An 18,360-nucleotide genomic window follows, 5' to 3' on the forward strand; every position below is an offset into this window, starting at 1 on the left:
AAAAATTACAACAGGGGACACAGATTTATTCAGTTCAGGGCCCAGTTCCACCTGGAGCCTTTCCCAAGCCCTAAGTGAGCAATGGAAGCTGGTAAACATGGGAAACCTCTGTCTGCAACACACCATGGCTGCTGTCAGGAGGCCTTGGGCAGAACTTCAGACTGGAGTTTCTTTAGCTGCTTTCCAAAGTCTCTGTGTGTGAGGCTCCTCTGCCTCCCCAAGTTCCCACCCTGCCCAACTGAAACCTTCAAGTTGGACTCTGATCAAGCCCTACCCACATGTACTCCTGCCTTTGTAAAAAATGGATGTCCTCAATTTTTACTCCCTTCACACACATGGGTTGGAAAGGAGGGTCCAGAAGGATCTAGACACCCCAGCAGACCCTCCCTCCTCCTTTCCCCATCCACCTTCCTGAATTCCCTCATCTCTAGTGTTGCCCAAGAAGCGCACTTAGTCACGCCACTCTCCAGCACAAATTGTCCAGACAGCTGACTCAGGTTCTAGAACAGGAGGAAAGCAGAGAGTCTCTGAGAAAGTCAGCATCCCTGTCCACCACTATCCTCTTGGGGACTTTCTGCATTTCAGAGGACTTACTTAAATTAAACAGGCCATAAATTCAAGGGTTACATGAGCTAAGCCTGCAATGTAATGAATAAAGCAGGCTAGTAAAAACATTGCTTGTGGAAGTGGAGCTGTAGTTTAAGTGGTAAAGTACCAGCCTTGAGTGAAAAAGCTAAGGGATAGCACCTAGGTTGTGAGTTCAAGCCCTAGTTCTGGCACATGCACACACACACACGCGCGCACACACACACACACTGTTTATCTTGAAACAGTAGTCTTAATTGCTTTAGTATACATTTTAATTTTTTGTGTGCCACTACTATAGTTTGAACTTACTGCCTGGACACTATTTTTTAAGCTTTTGGCTCAAGGCTAGCACTCTACCACTTGAGCTACACCTCCACTTCCAGATTTGGGCTGGTTAACTGGAGATAAATAAGAGTCTCAAGAACTTCTCTGCCTGGGCTAATTTCAAACTGCAGCCTTGAGTTCTCAGCCTCCTAAATGACTAAGATTACAAATGTAAGCCACTTGCACATGGCACAGTTTTTTTAAAAATATGGTCATCCTCAGAAATTGAAAACAAGATTTTGTTTTGCCCTCTGATCTAAGAAAAGTAGTAGGTACGCCTGAAATAGAACATAGCAAATGACAATGGTTAGTAATGTGCAGACACAAAGGAAGGATAGGATAGTGAACACACACACACACACACACACACACACACACACACACCACGGTCTGTCCTCAGCAACAGCCATGGGGCCAGTGGCTGGGCTGATGACTAACCTAGGGGATTGTCATGATCTTTATGGAGATAATTATTCTTGAAGGTCAGCGTCCATTCGGAGTGGCTGTCTATGGTATCAACTGTTAAATAAATTACTTATATAGTTCTCATAATACAAAGCTAATGCTTCCAGATTGTATGATTATTCAATCAAAGTCAGAAATCCAATGTTTTCAGAAAAGCACATTATTGTAAATGTTAGTAACACATTTTAAAATCTGAACAGAACATCCTGCTAGCCAAACAAAACACAGCTGTGGACCAGATTTATCCTATAGGACCTTGATTCTGTGGCTTCTGCCTTAACAGATACAATGTATGAAATACATTCAGACAGGAGAAACCTCCCAAATTTTTCTAAAAGAGAAATGAGCTCTGTACTTCAACCTTTTGTTTTACTTTTTTGTGTTGTTTGTTTGCTTGTTTGTGCTAGTACTAGGGCTTGAATTCAGGGTCTGAGTACTGTCCCTTAGCTTTTTTGCTCAAAATTAGCACTCTACCATGTAAGCCATAGCTTTACTTACAGATTTTTATTAGTTAATTGGAGATAAGAGTCTCACAGACTTTCATATGCAGGCTGACTTTGAACCATGATCCTCAGATCTCAACCTCCTGAGTAGCTTACAGACATGAATCACCAGCACTTGGCTTCAACCAAGTTTCAACCTACTGTGGAAGAAATATAATTCTCTCTAATCCTTACAAGTCCTCTCCCCGACTTACAAAGGAGATTCCTATAACAAAACACAGACTCATAAGAGAAAAGACGAGCAAGTGTGTACAGCACACCTTACTTGGCAGAAACCTCCATGAAAGATGATTTGAAGCAATGACATAGAACTCTGGCTTAGGTGACAACTTCAACAAAGAGCAATACATTTTAGAGAAGTAGCAAGACAAAGAAGCCTTTGGCTTACAAGGGTAGAAAAGCAAAGATGTGGGGAAACTAATGGTAGATGAAGGCTGATAAGTAGAGTTGCAGGTAGGCTCTCTGGTATGGTCTCCAGAAGACAAGAGTCTCCAATGTCCCCAGTGACTAATTTCTGTCCTTCTTGATGGACAGAAGAGGAGGGGATGGATGCCTCGAGATAAGCAGAGAGGGAAGAGCACGCTTCTACAGATGCCTCTTCTCAGCTACCTTCAGCTCCACAATGCTTCATGTTGGAAAAACATCCACTGCTCTATCACAGACCTTGACAATGAGCTAGGCAGATGGGAAAAACAAAAGACCACTAGGCTATAGTTCCCAGGATTACATGGGCTGCATGCTGGAGAAGAGGAGAGATGAAGGACACTGGCCAGTTATTAGCTGCAGGTCAAATCAACAACGTTGTTTTGCATTCCTGAACTTATGTTAAAATCCTGGCCAAAGTTCTCTTAGAGATGCACCACATCCTGCTTTAGTCCCAGCAGGACAAAAGCAACAATGAGGCCTGTAGACCATCCTATCCCAATGCTTGCCTGCCTCACATTGTCCCGCCCCTCTCCTCAACAGCCACTGCAGCCTCTATAGAAACAGCTAATGCTTTCCTTCCTCAAAAGATCATTATGGGGGGCTGGGGATATGGCCTAGTGGCAAGAGTGCTTGCCTCCTATACATGAGGCCCTGGGTTCAATTCCCCAGCACCACATATACAGAAAGAAATGGCCAGAGGGGGCGCTGTGGCTCAAGTGGCAGAGTGCTAGCCTTGAGCAAAAAGAAGCCAGGGACAGTGCTCAGGCCGAGTCCAAGCCCCAGGAATGGCCAAAAAAAAAAAAAAGATCATTATGGAAATATTATTAGTGCTTAGCCTGGCGGACATTTTTCCAACTTCTCTCTATCCCTGGGACTGGAAATTGAGAGACATTGTCCCTGGAAATGCTCCTTTTCCTGGCTAGCATCTGTAATGGCTTCACAAACTCTGTATTTCAAAGTTCTCTCCATCTCGATCAAGAAGTTTACTTTAATGGGGCCAGCCAGGTCTAATTTGTTAGGTTTCTGGGAGAATATACAGGTGCTGAGCATAATATTTGAAGTGTCATGGCAGGAGTTGGGGGAGAGAGTAGAGGGAAGGATAGTTTCTTCTCTTTTCCATCAACCCTATCTATCTATCTATCTATCTATCTATCTATCTATCTATCTATTTATCTATCTATCTATCTATATCGATCGATCTATCTATCTATCTATCTATCTATCAATGGATCTATCTATCTGTCTGTCTGTCTGTCTATCTATCTATCTATTGATCTATCTATCCATCCAACTATCATCTCTTTATTTATTGTGCTGGTACTGGGGCTCAAACTTAGGGCCTAAGCACTGCCCCTTGGCTTTACTTTGCTCAAGGCTGGTGCTCTACCACCTAAGCCACAGCTCTACTTCTGGCTTTTAACTGATAAGTTGGAGATAAGAGTCTCATGGACTTTCCTATCCAGGCTGGCTTTGAACCTCAATCTTCAGATCTCAGCCTCCTGAATAGCAAGGATTATAGATAGGTGTGAGCCACTAGTGTCTAGTTTAGCTTCATTTTTTTTAAGACCTGAAAACCTTTCCCTGTCTGTATTTTATTTGATTAAAGTGGCATACTTACAGTTCTTCAGATCCTTCAAGTTCAAGATAAATATACCCTCATCTCCTCACCACTTCTTTCCTGCCCTGACAGTTTGTTTTAGAACATTCTTCTGGAATTCTGTCTGGAATTTACAACCAACTCTCTTAATCTACACCAGTTCCACATCTATACTTTTGCCAACCTCTGATTGAAAATATTCAGATAAGTTTTTTCAACTGTGAGATCCTTGTAGAAATGCCAGTTTTTCATAGGTGCAGAAGACCAGGGCGATGTCAGGGGGAAGGGAAGATGCCAGGAGGCCTCTGAAAGGCTGAGTGCCCTTGGATCTATAGCAATGCCCCTTAAATCAGTCTCACAGTGCAGGCGAAGCAATTCCCAAACACAAAGCCCTGCTTCAAATGCTTCAATGGGTTCTCTTTGATTTTTGGATGGAGCAGGGCTCTTATAACCTTGACTGTGGGCCCTAAAGTTCAAATCTTTTTTTATGCTAAATGGAAACTCAAATCATAACTCTCAAAAAAGGGTATGTGAAAGTAACCCAAAAAGGGACTGAGTCACAGCTGGTTTTCCCTAAAGCTCATGCATGGCCTGTGCACATTATTCAAGTTGCCTTCAAAATTGCCAAGACTGAATGCCTTGAAGAAGGACAGCCTAGCCTGGTCCCCTCCCAGGACCTGGAAACAATCCTAACATGGAAGGTAAATAAAAGACATATATCCGGGACTGTGGGACAGGCAACTAGTCTTTACATTGTGACATTAGGTAAGTCACTGAACCTATGTTTCCTCTCACAGTTGGGAAGGATTGAATAAGGAAAATATATGGAAGTGCCTGCTACAGTGCCTCACACAAGGTTAACCAGCCTGTGATAGGTAATGAATTGGATGACCTAGAGTTCAGTGTATCTATATCAAAGACCATACAAAAACAGGCTGTATTGCGCAATGAGTACCATTTCACCCATAAATAATATAACATGGACTATACCATGGTCAAGATTATTATTGTTAAATTTGCTTTGTGAGCAGATTTGAAGTTCTATAACTAATTTGATTTCAGATTATAATTTTAGTTACTCTTTTTTTCCCACACATCTTTCTCATGAAAATACTGTAGACCATCAAACTTAAAAATCAGAAGTAGGCTGGGGTGTTGCTTGGATATAGAGTATGTACTTATCATGTGTGAGAACACTAAAATTTGAGCGCAAATTTAACAGAGGCTAAGCTCTGGGGACAGAGACAATTTCATGACTAGATTTTAGACAATAAACTAGTAGAAAAACTTCCTGCAGTGGAAGAGGAGGAGGAGGTGGAGGAGGAGGAGGAAGAAGAGGGAAAGGAAGAAGGATGACTATAGCCCTGGGTTTAATATCCAGCATGAACGAAAGAGGAAAAGAAAGAAGAAAAAATAAAAGAAAGAAAAGAAATTCTGTCTTCCATTTACTCTTCACACCCAGTTTAGTTCCCTTGAAGGTTTTATGTCCCCAATCACCAAATAAGTTAAAGGGCTGTTTTGTGATTGGTTTGTTTTGTTTTTCCAAAAGGATAATCTCTAAATAAAGTGCTGGGCACTGCTTTGTGTTTCTAAATGGGTCTTGTTCTGTGGTAAATGGTTTCTCCCCAGAATCCCTCCTGGTGGCCCAATTTAAACAGTTTAGAAACATGGGTTTACTAATCTCTTCAAAGCAACTGACATCCTACCCAGAAAAATGCACATCTGGTTTTGCATTCATTGTTTCTTCACAGAGGGTTTGTCCACTCCATTCATTCTATCCAACATATTCTTGAGGATAAGTAACTTCAGGTTAAGAATTACCACATCTTGGATGTTAATTACTTGCAAAGGCTGATGTAAGGCTCTCCAACCCCTCCACCCTCCAGATGAACTTGTATTTTAACAAGGAAATGTGGACACCATGGACCAAACGGACTTAACAGACATATGTTCCTCTCAGAAACCCATGGAACTTTCTGAAAAAAATAGATTATGTTCTAGGACATAAAGTCAGTCTTAGCAAATATAAGAAAATTAAAATAATTCCCCATGTTTCATCAGACCATTCTAGAGTTAAAACTAGCATTCAACTGCAAAATAAATATTTAAACATGCAGGGACTGGCCAACACATGGTTGGGTCTTTGAAGAAATAAAAAAGAAACCAAGAGGTTCTTGGCATAACAAATGAAAATAAAAACACAATATTCTCGAAGTTCTGGGATACAATAAAGAAATGTGGCCCATGAAGGGACTCAAATTGTTCTGATGGAATTTGGTTTATTGCAACAAGTAAATAATAGAGGAATTTAGGAACAGGGATAAGGTATTTCTTACTTTGAATATTTTGTGTGGCATGTTTATTTTTATTGAAAATTTCAAGCCCAACTGTGGCTCTGTACCCATATACCTCAACTCTCCCTCATAGCAAGAAGTTAATAATGGAGATCATCATTAAACAAATGTGTAAGTCATGATCAGAGCATAAAAATAGAGAGTATCTAAACTTTAACATGCTGGTATTTTATAGGAAGAAAATTCATATTATATCAGTGAAGTCGGAGCCTATTTGACCATCTCAAATCCAGGTTAGTCCTTCGAGAACAGCTGTTTGACCAATGATGGCAATGTATTTGTGGCTAGCTCATTTTTCATTTCATTGGACCTGCTGATATTTGATGTTGCTGCTGCTGCTGCTGCTGCTGAGTGTGTGGGTGTGTGTGTGTGCTGGTAGGGGAATTGAACTCAGAGCCTCATGTTCTTGCTTAGATTTTTTGCTCAAGGCAGCCACTTTACTACTTGAACCATGCCTCCACTTCCAGCTTTTTAGTAGTTAATTGGAGATAAGTCTCTTTTGGATTTGTCTGCCTGGGTTGACTTTGACCTGAGATCCTCAGATCTCAGGCTCCTGAATAGGTTGGATTACCAGCATGAGCTAGTGGAGCCTAGTGTATTTAAGAAACAGAATAGAGGAGACAGCCAGCAATTAAATTGGGGGGGGGGGGTTATTTCCGTGTGCTTCCACTTCTTCATCTTTTCACAGATGAGAGTAATTTATGTCAGAGCGCACATGATCAGCAATAGTCACAAATTCAATGGCCTTTTTCTTTTCTTTTTTTTTTTTTTGTCAGTTCTGGGGCTTGAACTCTGGGCCTGGGAACTGTCCCTGAGCTCTTCAGTTCAAGGCTAGTGCTCTACCACTTTGAGCCACAGTGCCACTTTGGTTTTCTAGTGGTTAATTGGAGAGTCTCACGGACTTTCCTGTCCAGGCTGGCTTTGAACTGTGATCCTCAGATCTCAGCCTCCTGAGTAGCTACGACTATAGGCATGAGCCACCAGCGTTTAATGGCTTTTCAATAGATTTGTTGTAGATAGTGCAATTTATTCTCTTGGAAACATATATTCACTCTACAAAAAATGTAGGTAGGTGCTGAGCCCTGCCTGCATTAGGCATTGAGGATTCATAATTATGTAGTAGGGAGGGGGTTAGGGGAACTAGCCCCACTCTAAGATGTACCGGGGTCCGAGAAAAATAAGTCTAGCACATGAACAAAGTCAGGAGAATTCAAGCTTTATTGCAGGCACAAAAGCTAAATAGCCAGGGACACAGTGCAGACTCGGGAGCTAACACTGTGACCCTGAACAGTCCTCAAGCTGGGGTTTATATAGGCAAAAACCACACACAGGAGGCTGCAGCTGGCTTAGTAAGGTATGCAATAACAGTATAGGAGAAAATCTATATCTTGACAGTTGAAGAATAACACCTTCAAAGTAAGATAATAAATCTAGGCAGCTAATGAGGCTAATAATAATGAAAACTTAAGACTAAAGCAAGGCATTGATAAGGGGACAGAACTCAAGAATAACATTTCCAAAGTAAGGGGTAGATAACACTAATGAGACAGAGCTTATCCTTTAGTTGCAGGTGCAGCCTGTTACTATACAACATTTGCTGGGTCAGCAACCTGGTGTAGCATAACATTCACCGGGTCAAGTCAACCACCACTCTGCTTATCAGAACCAATTGACACTAAAATATTCCACCCATCCTAAGCAGGTCTGGGAATGGAATGTCTCAGAAACTTATTCCCCTAATTGGAGGGGCTGTTATCTGAAGGCCTATACAGCAGCATGTACTAGGCTACTCCATCCTGCCTTAAAAATATGCATCCCCTCTTCAATTATCCAAAGTGGAGCTGGGCGCTGCTGGTTCATGCCTATAATACTAGCTAGTTGGGAGGCTGAGACCTGAGGATTTTGGTTTGAGGCCAGCTCATGCAGACAAATCCATGAGACTCTTATCTCCAATTAACTAGCAAAAAAGCTAGACGTGAAGGTGTGGCTCAAGTGGTAGTGTCAGCATTGATTAAAAAAAAAAGTCCCTGAGTTCAATCCCCAGTACCAGCACCAAAAAATAAAGACAAAATCAACATAATTGTTCAAAGTGATAGCACCCGAACTGCTGCATGGAGCTTACATTCTGGAAGGAAGCACACAGCTAACTTGTACTCACAAAGGGCAATAAAGTCAGAAGCAACCCCAAGCATGAATGGAGAGGCATGGAAGCTACTTCCTTCAGGAAGCCCTCCTGGCAGCCAACAGCAGCTTGGTGAAGATGGTCAGGATCCCTACACATCTACATTTCACTTTTTCTCTTCAGAGGAAACTTACCAGGGAATGAAGCGTGCTGTCATGTTTGAAACAGCTGTGGGGCATTCCTTCAAGTGTGTGAGTGAACAAAGCCTCCAGCTGTCAAACCAGCTTCAACTGAAGACAATGAATCTCCAACTTCAGGCCTTCGACTTTGAAGGAGATGGCTTTGGAAATGGTAAGTTAAAGGCTCATTAAATTGCACACAGGCTTTGAGGGGGGTAGCTGCAAGCAGTGTTTGGTCTGAAGGGGTCAAGGGGCAGGAAGCAGATGGCTTTCTAGAACAGCGTGTCACCCCCACACCTCAAAGCCAGGCTCCTCAGCCCCCTCAGCTCTCCTGTGCCTGATCTCTTCATTTGACCCAAACCCACATTCTCCCTCATTGAGATACACAATGCAACAGTCAGAAAACACCATTACTTACCTCACTTATACATGCTGATGAGCAGTGGGGAGTCTGTGTATGTTCAGAGAACACTTTAAAGAGATCCTAAGAATTAGTGACTTAAGATTTCAGCATAGAATCTTTCCCACTTGCAGAAGGAAAAGAGCAAGATGCAATAATTCAAGAAAGAAATCAACTCTATTGCGTTGGCTTATTTATAAACTGTTGCATCTGACAGCTTTTCCTAACAGTCAGCATTCATTTCCCTCTGACTACTGCTTTGGAGTTGACCACCAAGGGCAGAGCTCTCCCGATGCTGCCCAGGAGGGACCTTGGTCCTTGGATATGGGCCAGGCATAGAGCAGAGTGACTTTCCAGAAAAGTCCTTTCTTCTCTGCCAGGAAAACAGCATTATAAGGACTTCTACACATTCTCAGGAAGACCATGAACTTCAATTTCTAAAATAGGCACTCATAAGAACTCAAAAATAGTTTAAGTGTTTCTCAACTACCCAAAGTTGATTTAGCTGGAAGCTTGGCCATGTGGTTAAATATATTCATACTGTGAACTGGATTTTGCTCTGGCTTCCATTGTAAAATTAAAGATGCATGTAGCAGAAAACTCTCCTGACCTAATGGAAACATTTAACAAAAAGAGGAGCCAGATACTGCTTTGCCTTGAGTCCCTGGTTTCTGTAGAGAGTTCCTGTCTACAGACTTGGCTTTTGTTTGATTTGGGCCTTTGACACAGCGTTCAGGCTCAGTATTAAGATTTGGTATTAAGACCAACTTCATCAGTAGGTGTCAAAGCTTCTAATGTTGGAAAATACTTCTTTGAAAAATCATAATGAAGGTTTGAAAAACCTCTGAAATTAATCATATGATCTTAAAACAAGGCATATACTAGTTCATTTCCCCATCAAAAGTTTTGTGAAATGGGAAGTAGGCAGGTGGGGAATAAGAGTTTCTCACATTTGTAGCTACTGCTAGTGTTCACAGGTAGATGCAGAAAAGCTCTTTTTTAAAAATCTTGTTTCCTCAAAAAAAAGTCACCATTTAGCTGGGCACTAAGCCAAGAGTTGGTGGATCATGACTATAATCCTAGCTACGGAGTAGGCTGAGATCTGAGAATTGTGGTGTGGAGCACACAAATCCCGGAGGCTCTCTCCAATTAACTAGTAAGAAGCCTGAAGTGGAGGTATAGTTCAAGTGGCAGAGTGCCAGCTTTGATTTAAAAAGCATTCAGAGCTAGAAGCACTGAGTACCCAAGTCCCAATAGCACCAGTATGTGCATGCACATACATCTTTCATTGGAGAGTCCTCATACAAGATGAATCAGTTATCATTTACCCCCTCTCTCTCCTTGTCACCCTCTGTTTACAAAGCCCTACCAATCTTTCTGCCAAAAGACTTCTCTTGTTCACTCCACTGTAACTGCTTCATCTGGGCTCCATATTCCATGATTTTGCTGATCACATGGGATGAAAACAGATCACTCTATCATTCTTAAACTGGGGTGTGTGTGTGTGTGTGTGTGTGTGTGTGTGTGTGTGTGTGTGTGTGTGTGTGTGTGTGTTGGTACTGAGGCTGAAATTCAGGAGCTGGACACTATCCCTAAGCTTTTTCACTCAAGGCTGGTACTTCCCCTGTGCTACACTTCCATTTCCAGCTTTTTTACTAAGAGTCTCATAGACTTTCTGCCTGAGCTAGCTTTAGAACTGCCATCCTTAGATACTCAGCCTTCTGAGTAGCTAGGATTACAGGTGTGAGCCACTGACAGCCAGCTTGTTAACTATATTTTTACCTATAAGAGATGATGGTCACAAGGAGCATGCCACTGGGCAATATGTGGTGTTAAGCAGGCTTGAGCAAGGTTCTGGAAGCTCAGAGAAAGGTGAAAGTAACACAGTGTTGGTGGAGAGAGGTGTGTTAGAGAAGCCCTGGCAAATGGTGACTTTTTTATTTTTATTTAAATTTTATTGTCCAGATGATGTACAGAGGGGTTGCAGTTACATAAGAAAGGTAATGAGTATATTCTTATTAACAGTGTAGCCCCTCCCTCCTTTTCTTCCACTTCCTCTCCCTTCTCCTCCCCCAAAGTTGTAATGTTTTTTTCCAACATAGTGTCTAGTGAGTATCACTGTTGAACTGGTTCACCTTTTGTCCTATCATTTCTATGATTCCCTTTCCTTCCCCAAATCAGATACACTTATATACAAGTCAAAGGGTACAGGAATCAAAAACAGTGACAACAGGGAATAAACCAAAGGGGGAAAAAAGAAATAACTGCAAACAGTACCATAAAAAACCTCCTGTTTTCATTTCTTGGAGTTCATTTCAATAAGCATCATTTTATATGGTCATATGCATATAGCTATTGAGCCATTAGGAGCCTCTCCTAAGAATATCTTCCTTTGTTCCCAGGGTGCAACTGCTTGGAGTGCTGTTTAATTATGTCCAAGTGTAATTATCTGTTTTTTACTGTCCATTGGATTCAAATGACCACAAACCAGCCCTTACTAATGCCACCAGCACAAACATGCTCATTGCAGTTTTATTTACCATAACTAAGATAGAGAATCAACTCAGATGCCCCTCAGTGGATGAATGAATCAAGAAATTGGGGTATATATACACCATGGAATTTTATGCTTCCATCAGAAAGAATGGCATTGCCCCATTGGTAAGGAAATGGAAAGACTTGAAAAAAAAAATTATATTAAATGAAGTAAGCCAGACCCAAAGAAACATAGGCTGCATGGTTTCCTTCATTTGTAATAACTGTAATGGTGACATTTAAATAGGCTCAAAGAACTTAGAGAGGAATCCAGCAAATGTACATGCTCAGCCTTGTCAAAGACAGTGGCTTATAACTGGATTCGCAGCTCCTCTGTGTGGGCTGCCTGGGATTTTCTTTTGCTATGCTGTTTATTTTCCCTTATTACTCACACCACGTAAGACTGTCCCAGTAGCCACCTTCTTTCTTTATTGTGTGCCAGCACTGGAATATGACCTCAGAGCCTCACACTCTGACTTGACTTGCTCTACCACTTGAGCAAGACTTCCACTTCCTTTTTTTTTTGCTGGTTAATAGGGGGTAAGAGTCTCTCAGATTTGTCTGCCTAGGCTGGATTTGAACTAGGATTCTCAGATCTCAGCCTCCTGAGTAGCTAACAGGCGTGAATCACCAGTGCTCTGCCCAGTAGCCCCTTTAAGAAGCAGTTTGGATAGAAAACTTGGGCTCTGAGACCTGGTCTCTGGAGTTTGAGAATAGAGCCAGAATAGAACCCAAATCCCCAGGTTCACCTTAGACCCTTTGGATCACAAATTTTCAGGCATGCAGCCTACAGATCTGTAGCTGAATACTCTCCTTAAGAGCTCAACCAGTTTGGAATCCACTGTCTGGAGCCTTTGCCTCCCCAGTTTCACCCATCTGTGGACTGAGGCAGCAGGTGGGAGGTCCAGCCCCTTCCCTCACCAACCCCAGTTTCCTTGTCTCCTAAACAGGCAGACAGATGCAGTATCACTTCCCAGCATTTGTGGTCAGCCTTAACACCTGTTACTCTGAATTCAATTACAGAAGATGAATGCTTCAGTGACAGAAACAGGAGAGAAATCCCTGTGGCCATGGGCTTGAGTATCACAGGACTGCTTGTCATTTTGCTAACAGCATATCTGGTGGCCAGAAAGAGTCCCAGGAGAGGATATGAACGCGTGTAAAGCACTGCCTTCTTCAAAATGTGTGAGGTTAGGCCTTTGGGGTTCTGGCTTCATATTCAGCCCGAAGTGAAAGGACTGACCTATCTAGTTGCCAGACCCACATCGTCCCTAAACTGGGGAGGACATGGAGTTCCCCTGCAGACCACACCCACTTCCTGATGTGGGCTGGGAGGGGTCTATGACACACTGCCCTGGATGCCATCTTCCTCACAAGTATAAACAAGACTGTTGTGAGAATTTGGGGCAAAGGAAGAGACATGCGTGGGGGTGCTTGTGAGGTGGAGAGAGTAACCCCACAGGGGGAACCATAAAGAAGTCAATTTTAGACTAATGATTTTTCTCGTGTGCATACACACACACACACACACACACACACACACACCGTACTAGGGCTTGAAGTCAGGGGTTGGATACTCTCCTTTTCCATTCAAAGCTGGGGCTCTATCACTTGTGCCACACTTTCTCTCCCAGGATTTTGCTGGGTAATCAGAAGAAAGTGTCTTACAAACTTTTATGCCCAGACTGGCTTCGAACTGAGGTCATCAGATCTCATAGTCCTGAGTAGCTAAGATTACAGGCATGAATGAGCCACTGGTGTCTGGCTTCACACACACACACACACACACACACACACACACACGTATATATAGTATTACTACATAGTGTTCTTTTGAATATAATTTTAGAAAACTCAATCCATTTCAAAATATATCATGAAATGATTTGGATTTATTCAAATTCTTACTCAAATTCTACATAGCCTTAACATACTATCATTTTAAAAAGATTATATGGTATTGTAATACATTATTAGTAAAAAAAAAAAATAGAACACTGCTAGTATTTCATTTTTGTAATGTAAAGCACAAACTAAATTTTTTTTGGCAAACAAATCAAAGGCTCAATAAATGTTAGTTCTTAATTCCTTCAACCTCATTTGTTGTTTGTTTTCTTAACATTTTTCTTTGACTTGTCTCTTGTTTTTCTTTAATGCTGTTCTGTCCTTGAAAAATGTGTTGATTTGGACCATTGCAGAAGGGGATGTAGGAAGACCTGCACACACTGGGTCTCTCCTTCCTATTTCTCATTCACCACAAAATTGTAATTTAGGGCTGGGAATGCGACTTAGTGGTAGAGTGCTTGCTTAGCATGCATGAAGCCCTGGGTTCGATTCCTTAGTACCACATAAACAGAAAAAGCCAGAAGTAGTGCTGTGGCTCAAGTGGCAGAGTGGCTAGCCTTGAGCAAATAAAGCTCAAGGACAGAGCCCAGGCCCTGAGTTCAAGCCCCCGGACTGGAGCAAAAAAAAAGAAAAAGAAAAAGAAAAAATTGTAATTTAGTAAGTTCCAGGTTGGGTGTGATGGATAGTTGGAGGAAAATATTCTATTAAAATATGGCTTAGGATGTTATTCATGGTTTTATTACACTGCCAGTTTAAATGTGAGAACTGGGATTTTACTGTTGAGAGAAAAGGAAGCAAAATGGACTTTCAGATCTTTTTCTTTTTTTCCTTATTTGTTTTTGCCCTGAGCTTTTTTTTTCCCCTCAAAATTGCCAATCTACCTCTTGAGCCACAACTTTACTTCCATCTTTTTGCTGTTTAATTGGAGATAAAAGTCTCAGTCTTCCCTACTGGGGATGGCTTCAAACTACAATTCTCAGATCTCAGCCTCCTGAGTAGCTAAGATTACAAATATGAGCCACTGGCCCTGGCTTCTTCCGAATGTTCTTATCTGACTTTACTCACAGGAAATTTTGTTTTCTGTATTTTCCAAAGGTGCCATTGATTATTTTTAACAGGAAACCTGAGAAATTTGGCAACAACTCTAACCACTGCTTATCTAGAAATGTACAAGCTTTCTTTGGCAGCACTTTAGCTTTCTCCATTTCCTTAGAAGAGAGGGGATCTGGAGGACACTCAGCAGCTCAAGAGCGCTAAGAGCCCCTGAAGACATCAGTGTCAGGAAATGCCTATTTCCCTCTGAAAACACAAGAGGCATTGATGTAAGTTAGGGTGTGAGGCCCCTGTGCTCCCCGAAGTAACTCAGATCTAATAGTGAGGGCTTAGCTTTGGAGAGATGTTAATTCTTTCTTCCTCTCCCTCAGACACACACCTTCTCTGGGTTCTCATGTGTGCAGTGTTCAGGGCACTTGAAAATTTCTACAGGGCAGAGCATGAGGTGTTTGTTAAAACCACTGGCCGTGTGCAGAATGACTACGGTAATTTATCTAGTATGTGGAAATCTCCCAGAGCTGATGGAAACCTCAAGAGTAGAGGAATAAGGATGAATATAATCTTAATTTTTTCTATTATCTTCAATGACTTTCCTTTCTTTCTTTCTTTCTTTCTTTCTTTCTTTCTTTCTTTCTTTCTTTCTTCCTTTCTTCTTTTCTCTCTTTCTTCCTTTCTTCTTCTCCTTTTCTTTTGTGCTGGTCCTGGGACTTGAACTCTGGGCCTGGGTGCTGTCCCAGAGCATCCTTTGCTCAAGGCTAGTGTTCTACCACTTGAACCACAGCACCACTTCCAACTTTTTCTGAGTAGTTTATTGGAGATAAAAGAGTCTCACAGACTTTCCTGCCTGGGCTGGTTTCAAACCTCACTCAAATCTCAGCCTCCTAAGTTACCAGGATTACAGGTGCGAGCCATTAGCACCTGGATCTTCTGGGATTTCTTTGGCAAGATGGCAACTGCCGACACTTATGATGTTTCCCACCACCAACACGAATTCGCCTTAAAATGGCTTTGAATTCACATTTTGTAACCACACAGAGCAGAGGCTTTGCGGAATGAGCAGGAAACCGATGCTCAGTGGCTCCTGAGCATTTGGCAACTAACCCCAAACTAGAGGCTACCAAAAAGGGATAGGACACAAATGCTGATCTACAGGGAATCTTTGATAGATTTCAGATACAATGAGAAAAAAAATCATCATAATTTTCCCAAATGGTATTGTAGGAAATTGAATCTCTGGACTTCCAGGCTCAAGAACAATCAAGATAAAAACCAAATGCATGTCTTCTATGAAAGAAGTATGGTAAAATAACTATAAGAATGTTGTGAAATTAAATTGATTAAAGAAGGGAGGGTGTATTTGTTTGCTAGGAGTAACATAACAAAGTACAACAGACTAAAGGCTTTAAACAACAGAAACTTAATTTCACAGTTCCAGGGGCTAGAAATCTAAGATCAGCACACTGGAGTCATTGATTTTTTTCTGGGGCTTCTCTCCTTGGATGTAATGGTCCAGGTTTTCATATGGTTTTCCCTCTGTATACCTATCAATGTCTAAATATCCTCTTCTTATAAGGACTATTCATATTGGGTGACTAACCCGAATGGTTCATTTTACTTCATTCCTTAGAGACATTGGATTCCTATACAGTCATGTTCTCTAGTCCTTAGGAATTAAGATTTCAATTATGAATTTTAGAAGGGCACAATTAGCTTATAGCAGAAAGCTGTAAATCAACACAGTTAATATGAAACAGTATTAAGAGAAGCCAAGGAATGGAAAGAAATCCTGGAAACTTTCTTTATGCCAAGTATCACCTAATAAGAATTTTTTTTGTCAGTCCTGGGGCTTGAACTCTGGACCTGGGTACTGTCCCTGAGATCTTCAGTTCAAGGCTAGTGCTATAGTACTTTGAGCCATAGTACCACTTCCAGTTTTCTGATTGTTAATTGGAGATAAGAGTCTCATGGACTTTCCTCCCTGGGCTGGCTTTGAACCTCAATCCTCAGATCTCAGCCTACTGAGTAACTAGAATTACAGGCGTGAGCCACCAGCGCCCAGCTAAGAATGAATTTCATCTAACTAGAAGTTACATAGATAAGATGTTAAATGAAATGTAAGCTAATAGAAGCATTTACATCTAAGAAAACAAATAGAGTATCAGGGCTGAGAATGTGGCTTAATGGTAGCGTGCTTGCCTAAAAGGTATGAAGCCCTGGGTTTGATTCCTCAGTACCACATAAATAGAAAAGCCAGAAGTGGCTCTGTGACCCAAGTGGTAGAGTATTAGCTTTGAGCAAAAGAAGTTCAGGGATAGTGCCCAGACCCTGAATTCAAGCCCCAGGACTGGCAAAAAAAAAAAAAAATACTAAGTATAAAAATAGAAGTGGTGGGCTGGGAATATGGCCTAGTGGCAAGAGTGCTTGCCTCTTATACATGAAGCCCTGGGTTCAATTCCCCAGCACCACATATACAGAAAATGGCCAGAAGTGGCACTATGGCTCAAGTGGCAGAGTGCTAGCCTTGAGCAAAAAGAAGCCAGGGACAGTGCTCAGGCCCTGAGTCCAAGTCCCAGGACTGGCAATAAAAAAAATTAAAAAAAAAATAGAAGTGGGACTGTGGAGTATCAGAGTACTGTCACATACTATACAGAAACTACAAGAGCAAAATAGTGCTGAAATTATATTATTTTTATATGGAGAACGACTGGAATAATCACAAGTAATGTCAATTTTTTTAAAGCATTATAGAGACACTACTAGCACTAGAAGTCATTCTGAACCTCTGACATAGTGCCTCTGAAGTCAGGAGCTGAAACATGAAATGAAGATATATTTGAAGACTTTGGAGAGTTTCCATGAGATAAATGCTTGAAGATGAAGATGGGACTGAAAGTTCACACACTGTGCCACAGAGAAGAACTGATACAAAAAAGTCTAACTCAGGGACATATCTGACATAGGCCATAGAATATCATGCAAGCTCTATATAGGCCTATGGAAAAAATAGGGAAAATATTGCTCCCTGCCAATTTACATGATGTACCACAAGTCTAGATCCTTTCTTACATAAATTTTCTTTTTTTCTAGTACCTCTAATTGCCATGCTCTATGCCTTGCCTGCCATTTCAACTTCAGGTACACAGGAGTGAGTCAGTGGTAGTCCTTGGTTCAGGAGAAAATTTCCATATTGGCTCATACACATAGATCTTCACATCTATGGGTGGAAGATTTTTTTCCTCTGTGTATTTGCTCTTTTTTCCATTGAGATTCCTTTATCCTAAGGTCCCTCCATCTTTTTCCAGTTAAAATCAGTTAGTTTCTTAACAAATGCTAGGAAGGATGTGAGGAAAAAGAAACCCTATTACACTGTTGGTAGGAATGTAAACTAGTGTAGCCACTGTGGAAATTCCTCAAAAAACTAAACAAAACTATTCTATAATTCAATGTTACCACTTAGACATCTATCCAAGCTATTACAATTCAGACATACATCCATAGTCATTGCTGCACTATTCACCACAGCCCAGATTTCTGTAACTTGGCTGCAGTGAATATATAATATATATTCTATATATATATAATATATATATAGAATATATATAGTAGAATTTTACTCATTTGTCAGGAAGAATATTATTATGTTATTTGCAGAGAAATGATAGATCTAGCAACAGTTCCATTAAGTGAGTATCAAGCTTGGAGAAACAAAGGGTACATGTTTTCGCATATGTAGAAGTTAGAGCTAAATTATAAACATACATGAAAGCATGTAACAGAGCCATATGGATATACACAAACAAATTGACTAAAGTAGTGTATATGTAAGGGAGGATTCCAATGGTATAACTTATTTAAATAACTAACTTTTGGTTTAACAAAATGAATACCAGGAAGCTGAAGTACATTTTGTCAGAGGGAGGAGGTCAAGGGGAGGAAGGGGAAGACAAATGGAGAAAGGAGTGTGAGCAA

The 18,360-nt window shown here is 41.2% G+C and overlaps 1 protein-coding gene across 2 annotated transcripts in view; it reads left to right on the top strand.

The window, feature by feature from the left end:
* Lamp3 (lysosomal associated membrane protein 3) overlaps nucleotides 1-18,360 on the top strand; it is a 32,190-nt gene that overhangs the window by 11,625 nt on the left and 2,205 nt on the right. Inside the window, exons 4-6 of one of the 2 annotated variants that reach the window (XM_048347038.1) lie at nucleotides 6,433-6,490; nucleotides 8,563-8,730; nucleotides 12,517-12,754. In XM_048347038.1, coding sequence (XP_048202995.1) covers nucleotides 6,433-6,490; nucleotides 8,563-8,730; nucleotides 12,517-12,656 — 366 coding nt within the window. In that variant the 3' untranslated portion in view covers nucleotides 12,657-12,754. Of the gene's footprint in view, nucleotides 1-6,432; nucleotides 6,491-8,562; nucleotides 8,731-12,516; nucleotides 12,755-18,360 lie in introns of those variants that run through there. The other variant, XM_048347039.1, reaches the window with a different exon arrangement.

Source organism: Perognathus longimembris, chromosome 5, assembly GCF_023159225.1.
Source record: "Perognathus longimembris pacificus isolate PPM17 chromosome 5, ASM2315922v1, whole genome shotgun sequence".
Taxonomy (NCBI): Eukaryota; Metazoa; Chordata; class Mammalia; order Rodentia; family Heteromyidae; genus Perognathus; species Perognathus longimembris.